This window comes from Triticum aestivum, chromosome 5A (genome assembly GCF_018294505.1).
Source record: "Triticum aestivum cultivar Chinese Spring chromosome 5A, IWGSC CS RefSeq v2.1, whole genome shotgun sequence".
Lineage (NCBI taxonomy): Eukaryota > Viridiplantae > Streptophyta > Magnoliopsida > Poales > Poaceae > Triticum > Triticum aestivum.
Window position 1 is genome coordinate 473,577,663 of NC_057806.1, and position 11,053 is coordinate 473,588,715.

General features: G+C 47.9%; 1 protein-coding gene across 2 annotated transcripts; it reads left to right on the forward strand.

The window, feature by feature from the left end:
- The first annotated feature begins 1,588 nt into the window (after positions 1-1,588).
- Positions 1,589-10,451, forward strand: LOC123107223 (uncharacterized). 2 transcript variants are annotated; one of them, XM_044529222.1, is made up of 6 exons: positions 1,589-1,823; positions 7,814-7,948; positions 8,028-8,187; positions 8,429-8,526; positions 8,704-8,805; positions 9,456-10,451. In XM_044529222.1, the coding sequence occupies exons 1-6, from the start codon at positions 1,701-1,703 to the stop codon at positions 10,170-10,172; spliced, it is 1,335 nt and encodes a 444-aa protein (XP_044385157.1). In that variant the 5' UTR covers positions 1,589-1,700; the 3' UTR covers positions 10,173-10,451. The 2 variants fall into 2 exon arrangements, with proteins under 2 accessions (XP_044385157.1, XP_044385158.1); XM_044529223.1 differs by having other exon boundaries at positions 8,028-8,160.
- The last annotated feature ends 602 nt before the right edge of the window (positions 10,452-11,053 follow it).

Consider the following 11,053-nt stretch of genomic DNA (forward strand, 5'->3'; position numbering starts at 1 on the left):
GCATTTGAGTTTGGAATTTGGAGCAATAATATAAAGTGTCAAAATCATAGTTGCCACTTGATGACTTTATTAATTCAAAGCTGGGCTTGTCTCGAGCCTTCTTTTAAAAAAGAATCCTTCTTAAACACAACTTGAAACCTAGGATCAATGGATAATGTTGCCTGCCCTCTTTGTGCTAATCATGACACATGAGATGTATGAGCACATATTTATTGGTTGCAGTTTAGCGAAATAGTTTAAGTGGTCTGTGATCATGAACCTGTTCAGCGATCCTTCGCCGGATTTTGGGCCCCATTTTTATGAAAGGCTGGTGGTTTTCCTCGTGAAATTCCATTCCAAAAGACAATCAATACTCATTTGACTGAGTTATCCTATACATCTTGGGGAGTTTGTGGGAAGAAAACTACATTATTTTTTGAGCTATGGTATAAGTCAATCTAATCATTTTCCTTATTAAGGAGTAGGTGAAAACCACGTGACTCAACCGAGTGTTGTATTGAAGTTTTTCCTTTACTTCTTCCCTTTGTATTGCACATTGTGCACTTGTTGGTAGCATCAATACATTTATTGTTCTGGTAGTGCTTGGCCTTTTACATAGCTACGTGGTTTGCATCGGTTCCTAACACCTCATACAAAAATAAAAAACATCCAAGAAGTTACATACATTCAATTTCTTAGAGGTTGTTTTTGTTGACAGCCCATGTCTATGACCTATTTAATGGACAACCTCACATTTCTTGACTTTCACGTAGTTATGTGGCTTGCATTGGTGTTGCCTAACAGCTCATACAAAGCCGTAAATCAATAACCAAAAGCTTATGTGCATTTAATCTCTAGAACGCTTTTTTGAGGAATAGACGCTGATACATAACACATGAAGCAGAGTGGTTTGGTAATTTAAAACAAAAATTTACATGCAATCAACATCCCGAGCCTTAAGACCAGGTCGACGTCTGAGAGCTCTAATTATGAAATAGTGTGCTCTTGTAAGGTTCTTGCAACTCAAACTCAAACAAGAAAGTTGCTTATATTGTGATGATCTATCAAATGATGCACGCTCTTAGTGGCCCTTTTCCTTTATCCATCTTAGCACAGTTTCTACAGGGTTGCACACACAAACACTTGTAAGTGGCCTGTTTTGGATAATTTGTGAAAGATTGGATAATTTTTTTGAGAAAACAAATAACAAATTAAACCTATTTCACTTGGTAGGAAGTGTAGACATGTTTTAAGTCCTGAGACATGTATTTGAGTTTGGAGCAATAGTATGAAGTAGTCGAAATCATGTTTATTTTTTGGGGAAAATTGTATTTTGTTTGAATTATGTTTAAAATTGCCCTCTTCGGTTCTTTTAGTGTCAAAATTCTCATAAAATCTCCAACTAAAAAGAAAAACTTCTCATAAAATTTGGCACGAAATTCATGCAATTCAAATGGGCCATCACATCCATCTCAAAATAAAATAAAATGGGCCATCGCAATTTTCCCACGCGGGGTGGCAAAGTGGCGTCAGACAAGGGGGAAGCCCTAATCGCCGACGATACAAATAGCCGTAGACAGGGCCCGAGACAAGTGCCGGTCGACTCAAAAGTCAAAACCCCCAGATCGAAGCCGCCTCCAACACACCACCACCAACGTCAGCAACGCCCCGCGCGACGCCGTCGGTTACCCGTGGACACGCGGTCGGCGTGGTCGGCGAGGATGGGCATGCGCGATCTGGTGACCGGTCGCGCCGGCTGCGCGGCGCCGGGTTCGTCGTCCTCATCCGCCAAACCCCTCAGCGCCCTCGCCGACGCCGTGCTCGGCTCCTCCTCCACATCTGAGGTGCGTGCGTCCGACTTAACCCCCATCTCGAGCGAAATCGGTGCGCCGCCGCCGACCTCCAGCGGGCATGGATGCGGCGCCGCTCGCGTCTCCCTGGATCGCCGGGGCGTTGGGTTGGGTAGATCGTTTCCGGCCCCGGGGGTTCGTTGTTCATTTCTCGCTGATCTAGGCTTCAGCGACGAACTTATTGTTTTCCTCTTTGTATCATCCGCGAGAAATTAAATGAACATCAAACCATTGGGGCCTCGGATGGGATTGTTACTGCGTGGGATTCCAACTTGCTGGTTCGAGTCTGTGTCTGACGATCTTCAGTTTGCTGTCACCAAGGTTTACGGCCCTTGCGACCATGCCATTAAACAGGATTTTTTGCAATCCTTATCCCATCTGCTGCCGAAAATTTCGGGTCCCTGGACAATTATCGGCGACTTCAGTTTAACTCTCAGGCCGTCCAATAAATCTTCCAACAACTTCAACTTCTCGGAAGCAAACGTGTTCTCCTCAACTATTAAGTATTAACTCTCTGCAGCTTCAGGACCTTCCGCTTCTGGACAGGCGGATTACGTGGTAAAATCACCAAGATTTGCCGGTTTTGGTGCGCCTGGACCGTGCTCTTGCTAAAGTGGATTGGGCTCAAAATTTCCCTGATAGTTTGCTATCTTCGGTTACTAGAACCACATCGGATCACGTGCCCATTTGACAACTATCCCAAAATCCTTGATGTTCCGTCTTGATAGGTTGCTTCTAAACTTTCCTATGTTCAAAGATAAAGTTGCTGCTAACTGGAATAGTGTGGGGGAGCAATCATGCTCACCTTGGCTCGGCGGGTATCCTCCATACTTTTAAATCGCGGGCGAAATTACCGCTATAGCGGCGCTATCGCGGTTCAGAATCTTCCCCGCGATTTGCTTCCTTCCCAAAATCGCGGGCGATCGCGCCAATTTCGCCGGAGATCGTGGCCTTCCTTCCTATAATTTCACTGCCAATTTTCCTTCCGCTAAACTCCTTCGCCCGCGATTTAAAAGTATGGTATCCTCTCTCTGAAAATCAAGCGCACTAGGAACATGGCCAAGAACTGGTCAGCCAATCGGAGATTGCCGAAGATGCTAATTCTGAACTGTCACACCACCATCAACTTCCTCGACAAGCTTGAAGATGCTAGGTGGCTTTCCGACCTCGAACTGCAACTTCGTGTCGCAGTTAAACTTTCTCTTCACCGCCTTTACGCCGCGATCGCTGACTACTGGAGTCTGGAGGCAACGAGCAAAAAATAAGGATTGCGTCCTGGGTGACAAGAACTCCGCCTACATGCACGTTTGTACTTCTGTTAGACATCGCAAAAATGAAATTAAAATGCTTTCCAATGACAGATTAAACCACCCCTACTTTTAGTAGATGGAGATGCTGCTACGCGCATGCCGATAAGCAGGCCATCCTGCCAAACTTAAAAAGAAAACCTTGTTGGCATCAGCAATGGCACTCGTTTCTACTTTGACCTGGACTCCCTCATGCTTCATAATTCCCACACTGCTGCCCAGGCTAGTGAGCTCTCAAAGCCTTATCGGCATGAGTTTTACCTTGGACGAGATCAAGACCGCCCTTTGGGCCATGAGTGATAGTGCGAGCCCAGGGCTGGACGGCCTTGGACCAGCCTTTGACGAAGCTAATTGGGATTTAGTTAAATTGGAACCTCTTCATCTTCTAACCGATTTCCATGGCGGTACAGCATATCTTAAACGCATCAACCGAGCACTAATCGTGCTACTTCCAAAAAAATGTGATGCTTCCAAACCGGAGAACTTTCGCCCTGTGTCTCATCAAAACTGCTCCATCAAATTGCTTCTGAATGCATTTCATCTAGAGCCCAGCCTTTCATCAACCACCTCATCCACCATGAACAAACCAGATTTATTAGAGGGCGTGGGATCACAGAAAACTTTGTCCATGCTGTGGACATCGTTCAAACTTGCTACAAGAGGAAATTAGCAGCACTTGTTCTAAAACTTGATTTCATGAAGCTTTTGACTCTTGTACCTTGGGAATCCTTATCCTTAATTATGTCCCAAAAGGGTTTCCCTTCGGCTTGATATCTTTGTATTGAGCAGTTAAACAAGTCTCCCAGCTCTTCTGTGCTGTTTAATGGCAGGCCTGGACTGGGGTTCAAGTGCCGCAGGGGCTTGAGACAAGGCGACCCCCTCTCCCCGTATCAGTTATCATCGTTGCTGACGTGCTTAAGAGGTTAATCATCCATCCCTCCAGCAATGGTTTGCTCTCCCACCCGATCGATGAACATCTGCCATGCACTGTCCTTCAGTATGCCGACGACACTTTAATCATCCTTCTTCCTGACATTATTCAGCTCCAGACTCTTAAGTGCATTCTTCTGCAATTCTCCAAGACAACCGGGCTTACCATTAACTTCCACAGAAGCACGTTCGCTCCGATTCATGTCGACCTTGGGTTAGCCGCGAGGCTGGTGGCGATCCTGGGTTGCCCTGTGGCTTTGTTCCCTCAATCTTGTTTGCGGTTACCTCTATCCATGCACAAGCTTAATCTTTGGGGTTTATTCTTCGTTATTGACCAGATTGACCGGCGTCTGGCTGGCTAGCATTGCCTGCTTTTGTCTTTGGCAGGCATAGCTATTCTTGTTTGCTTCGTGACGATCTATGCCACGAGCTTCCTTATGTTGCGGGGACCTTATTTGAGATTACCGAAAATATCTTTTGCCCTGCTTTATATATAAAGCACCGATCATACGAGCACACCGATACAAACACACCCACCACCGCACACAACATACACCCAAGACAAGATACTGAGCACCACGACACCACCTCAACGACTACCAAACTGAATCGTTTGGAGCCAATGGGGACCTCCATCACAAGCTATCCTCCGAGGAGAGGCGAGGCGGATAACGACGGAGTAAGGACTTCAAGACGGTGCCTCCAAAAGGGCACGACCATGTATAGTCAGCACCGTCTGATTTCGAAGATCAACTTTTCACCCGGAGCATCACCAAGGAGTGGGAACACCGCGGCGGAGCCTTCATGAAAGATATGGCGTCCATGGACGTCGCCACCGTCGGCCCCTGAGCAAGTGGTGTACCCCAATGCTCACACCCCTCCGACGTACCCTTGCTCTGCCAACCACCCGCGTGGCCATGGCTGCACACCCTTAGCTGAGACGCATGCTCCACCCAAGAACGTCGCATCTCCCACCGCCAGGGGCGCTGCCCTGCATCTAGACGCCCCAAGACCCGCCAAAGTGACCGGCTTTGGTCCAAAGGACGCACCCGACCGCCAAAACCACATCATACAACCCGCCTCGAACAACGTCGGAGCTGCATCGGCCCGCACACGGTCGGGGAAAGGGGGAGGAGGGGGAGCGGACGCATCCACGACTGACACACCCCTGTGGCGGTGACGGGTGGCCCGAGCTCGTCGGTGCCTCCCATCCCTCTAGCCTACCTCCCCACCGGACACCCCCTGTGTCATCCCACCTCGGCAGCTGGCGTAGCTCCATGCGAGGCCACTAACACACACCCGTCTACCCGCAAGGGAAACCCCAAGATCCGCCGCCAACCACCAAGAAAGCTCACAGGGGAACCCATCCGCGCTGCCCGCGGTTTCCCACCCGCCGGAGTACCCGGAGTCTAGCTAGCCTGCCCGCCGACCTGCCGCTTCTGAGATGTTGCAGCACGTGCGGCCCTCGGCCCGCGTTACCTGGCTCCAGATCCGGCCGCGGCACCGCCGATCCTGGAGAGCCAAGCACGACCCATCACCTGGTCGCCCACCGCGGGGAAGTAGAGGCGTCGGAGCTCCGCCTCTGCCCGCCACACCGCTGTTTCGCCCGACACAACTCCACGCTCCGGCTCGAGGCGCCGGCTCGCGCTAGCACCGCTCGAATAGGAGGACCATGTGGCCCTTAGGCGGTGGCGAGGGAGGAAGGAGAGGGGGAAGAGACCAACGGGATTTAGGCTTGCCCCCGGCCGCCTCGCGGGGGCGACGCGGGAGGAGGGGGTGTCGAGTCGCCCTTACTTGAGATTGAGAAGCATTGTAGGGACTTTTCTGATCCGGCCAGGAATTAGTTATGGGCGGTTAATGCAATGTGGCTTGGGATCTCGTGTGTACACCGTTGCCGAAAATGGCTTTTGCCCCGTTTTATATATAAAGAAACGATCATAAACAACTCGGTATAAACACATGCCAACACAACACACGCACACACCCAAGGCAGGATACATAGGTATTGAGCGCAACAACACCACCCCAAGCACTACAAGAGTATCCGGGTCCTCGACCTTGAACACCCCACTGCGAAGAGATGAAGCTGCATACGACGAACTATGCGCTCCAAGGCGATGCCTTCAAGAAATACGACACTGGAGCGCCGCCATTGCCCGACCCGAGGGTCAGAGTTTCCCCTAGAGCAACACGACGGGCAGTGATCTCGGCGACGACGCCTTCAAGAAGGTAACGAGCTTCGCCGCCGCTGGTCCGTCCGGAGATAGAATAGATTTTCACCCCAGCCAATACTCACCGCCACCGAACACCACACCTGGGCGACCATGTCGCCCACATGACCATGGTTATCGGGCAGCAACAAGCCACGGGCTTTGCCGATAGCACCGCGACACCACCACCAGGGCCGCCGCCCTGTCATCCAAGACCTCGATGCCACCTCACAGCCACCCACCTCGATGCCACGGGCTCTGCCATGGCTTTTTAGTCTGATTTATGGCTTTTATGGCGACGAGGGAGGAGGGAAGGGTGGAGGGGGGCTGGCTGCGGTGCAGACTAGGGTTCCCCCTCGGTCGCGCGCGGGGTGATGCGAGGGGGGAAGGGGACATTCGTATTTGGCAAGGCATCATGAAAGGCCTTGATTTGTACCGCTCCATTACCAAGGTTCTGCTAGGGGATGGCTCTGCCATGGCTTTTTAGTCTGATTTATGGCTTCCTCTATCTCATACCGCCCTTGCTCAGCAATTCCCTGCTCTTTACACCCTCTCCAACAGGAAAACTATCCGTGGCTAGGGTTTTGGCAACACGTGACCTTACTTTAGACCTTGCCCCTAGGTTGTCATTCACGGCTACTTGCAAGCTAACTTCTTTGCCCACTACTTTGGCCTTGGTAAACTTGAATTTGCAGGTTGCAGACAGAAGGATTTTGAGGGAGCTAGGTAAACCGCTAACCACTAAAATTGCATACAAGGCAGTCTGGCAGTGAACACCGGGAGATCACCTGGCTCCGGCCATTTGGAGGAACTACGTGCCGAATAAATGCAGAATATTCATATGGTTCGCCCAGAAAGATCACCTTTTTACCAATGAAAGGCGATTCTACAGAAATATCGTCACTTTGCACACCTCCACCATTTTGCAGCCAGACAAAATCTATTGTTCATCTGCTATTTCATTGCGCCCAGCTAAACCCTCTCTCTGGGAAGAGATGACTAGTCTATGTCATGTTACACCTCTGGGGCTGCTTCACACCTGGGATGGGGATCTGACAAACAAAACCCGCTCCACGGTGCTCATGTCCCTATTATGGAGCATCTGGACATAGCGGAATGCCATGGTTTTTCGCTCCGAGCACCAGGGTCTACACTCCATCGCTAGAGCTGCAGAAAACAACCTGAATCTCTGGGCTCATCGCTGCAGAAATATTCAGAAAAAAGCTTTGCTAAATGACTGGGCCTCTATGTTGTTCCACCTTGCTGAGAGATTATAGTCTTTTTTTACTATGCTTTGTAATTTCTTCTTTTTTCCTCCCCACATGTAACTCTGCTCTCTTGTAATGGCTTCTTTGGTTTGGTAATGAAGGTTCAGGCAGGCGTAAGCCCGCTGTTGACGCGTAAAAATAATAATGAACATCAACCTGAAGTTTTTTGACGAAACTCAGGAGCGCTGATAAATTTATGATTAATCTATTCATGTTTTAGGTTGATGATTTTTTGAACCAATTTTTATTTTCATTTTTTATTTTTGCAGATGAGAAAGGAACTTTCAGGATCAGCAGTATGCCAGAAAGCTTCTTTTGATTCACCGATGCCCGTTCCTTTATCAACACTTCCAGGCTCCGAGGATGAGATCAAGCAAGGTCAGGGACCTATTAGAAGCATGAAGGTTATTTTCCCTAGTCCCCAGTATCCTAGATATATATGTCTATTTGTGATGTTTCCTAATTCCAGTTGAACATTGGCAGGGCACCGACTTCATTAGTGGGCATCATGGAGACACCTATGGTGAAAATTTTCAAGCCACAACCCCTTCTGTTCCTGAACACAGAATGATCGAGCCTCACCTTGGAGAGCTGGAGCAAATTGATAGTGCTACTGGTGTGAATTCCAAGCCCAAATTTGATGGCAAGTTTCAAACTAATGTGATTCTAGATATTAGTAATTATGTTAATGCATGGTATAAAATTGAGAAATCCAATAATTCAATTAAACTGATAACTCTTTATCAAGTTTTGCTCGGTCATGTGCCTTTTGCAGTTTTCATATATCATCATCAGTAGCTTGTTTAGGTATGGTTGAATTGCATGCCTATTTCCACTGGGACTAAATACACTGTGAGTTAACCCTATCACGACATCTGTTTCAGGTCCACCAGAGATGGCTGTTCCCCCTCTATTGCCTCAAAGTCCATTTCAACAATACAATTTATCAGAAAATGGACAGGAAGAATATTCAGGAGCAAAGGTTAGCTTAGTTTCTCATCTGTGTGTTTGAAGATTATCTGGAAACATGAGGCCGGTCAGAGGGCACCGAAGAAAGACACTTTTGTGCTAACCAACTTCGCTTCTAACTGATTGGCCTTAAAGCATTAATCCCATGTCTTGTGTTTGAAGCACCTAATGCTTAGTTTATTTGTGCCAGGATGGATTGCTGGATCATATAGATAATCTTTATGATGATGAAATGAGATCCTCTGGAAACATAAGCAACGAAGTCAATAGTTGGCTGTCTGTGTTTGAACAGGTCAGTGCCTTCTTAACTGCAGTCACCTTTTCAAGTTTGATTATTTTTCAAAAGATTAAATAAACATGACCTGGATATTGTGGTGCGCGTGTGGGATTTTAAATCGGTCTATATGGACTATTCGGTCCTGCATAGCAGAGGATCAATTTGACCATACTTAGTTCGGTCCTGTAGTTTTGCAAACCGGTTTTTATTCCGTCTTTTCAGGTTCGGTTTTGGGTCTTCATTTTCTATACCCGGGGTGACCCGCCACAGATTTACAATTTTTTGGGCAGCCGCTAGTGGCGCTGGAAATATGCATCAGCAGCTAAAATTTGAGGTTGCCCCAAAAAATTTCATCACAAAATAGAGATGTGTCATCTGTTGTAACTGGTTTTTTGGCCCCAAAAGACAATTTTTTGCACCGCCCCTGTTTTACCTCATTTGTTGGAGATGGTCTTAATTAATGTAATAAGGTGTTATGTTTGCGCTTTGCGGTGGTTGCAGGGTATTTGGGGTTGCTTCATGCAATATTTGTAGACTATATGCCCGGATTTATAAGATTATATATACAACTACAGCTTTGAAATAATGACTTCTTTTTCTCTTTTATACTGCTGAGTGCTGAGTTGACTATTGGCGACGCTGATCCCATCATTTGCTGGATGCAGGGAATACATCCACGAGTCATGAGCGATGACGAGCTGTCAGGTGATGGATGGTTGTTATTTCTGCGGATTGCCATCAGCCACCTGGGTGGACTTTCCCAACCAAGGTTTCTGGAAGAGCAGATCACCTGTCAGGATCAGGTTACTGGGCATCGAGTATGGATCAAGCTACAGAAACACTCTGGCTGGTCGGTTAAACTGGAAGCTACGCGGCACCGCCTCTTCGAGGCCCTGCAGGATGCGGCGATGCTGGCCGTTATTACCATGAGGCAGCATTTCCCTTGCGAGTTCGCAGGCACTCCGTTTGAAGTTCTGCCTGTGGCGCCTGGGCAGAGGGGCAGGCGGCTAGACGATGGTGCCGCGGTCGTCCGCGGCGGTGCTGTGGCTTCTGCTTTTATTGGCCTTGATCACGATGATGTCCAACCTCTTCTTGTGGTCAGCTTCATGTCCCTTTTCCATGAGCGTTCCGAGTCTTTGCTACGTCTGAGGGAGCACGCGTTGAAGGAGCGGTTGCTGATCGCTGAGGTAGAGAAGATGTTGGAAGAGCTCGATGGTTCCCCAACCCGAACTCAGGAGTTGGATCAAAGAATTGCGGAGCTGAAAAGGAGGGCGGGAGAGATGCATGGACTTCCTGCCGATGCTGTCAAAGGATACATTGGTTGGTCTGTGTTCGTCTCTAAAGGCGCAGCAGAAGATGAAGCCATTGGAGGATGGAAATGAGGTACCACCTGCAATTGCAAGCTCCGCAGCAGTATCAGCCAGGGCCAGGCTGTGAGTGATATGCATGCATTGCACCAGTTTATATTCATCAATAATGATGGTTACAATCCAACCAACCTGTGTTTTTTTTTTGCGGGAGAACCAACCTGTGTTGTTGTAATTCATGTACTGCTTTTGGACTTGGATGGTGTGATTTAGGGACCCGGACGTGGCGCCATGAACTCATGTTGTTGTAATCTTAGACCCCTGCTTGTGTTGTAAACTGATGTATGTGCAAAACCTAAATGGGCTGTCTGTGACACCATACAATATATGGTGGCTGTTGAGACATATATGGCAAATGGCGATGAAATTAATTAGCTGCTTACATGAAATTAAACGTATACCTCGGCATGCTTGTATTAGTTTCAAACACATTAGCTGCTTGCGTCGAATATGCATTCAAACGCATTAGCTGCTTGCGTCGAATATGCATTCAGTTTTCTAGCTACAGCATGTTTTACTGAAGTTGCTCAATGTACAGCGTCACACTCGGATGGAAACCTGCATCTTGAAGTCATATCCAGCTGCTGATGCCCGTATAGGCTTTCCTTGGGTAGCTCCTTAGAATTGTTGATACTTTCCTATGCATGCCAGGTATGCCCAAGGAATTAACATACCTGTAGATTTCTCTTATTGTGTCCGTGTGACAGAAGCTCTGCTGCCTTCTCTCGCCGTTGGGAAATCTTACAATGATCTGCACAAGAACCAACATATAATGTTAAATGATCCATACCATCTTATAGTCGCCTCTGTGGAAGTAGATATCGACCCTAAGTGGGATTAGACCCCCTCTGTTTAAAAAAAGAGTGGGATCAGACCCTCTGCTAAAAAAAAAGTGA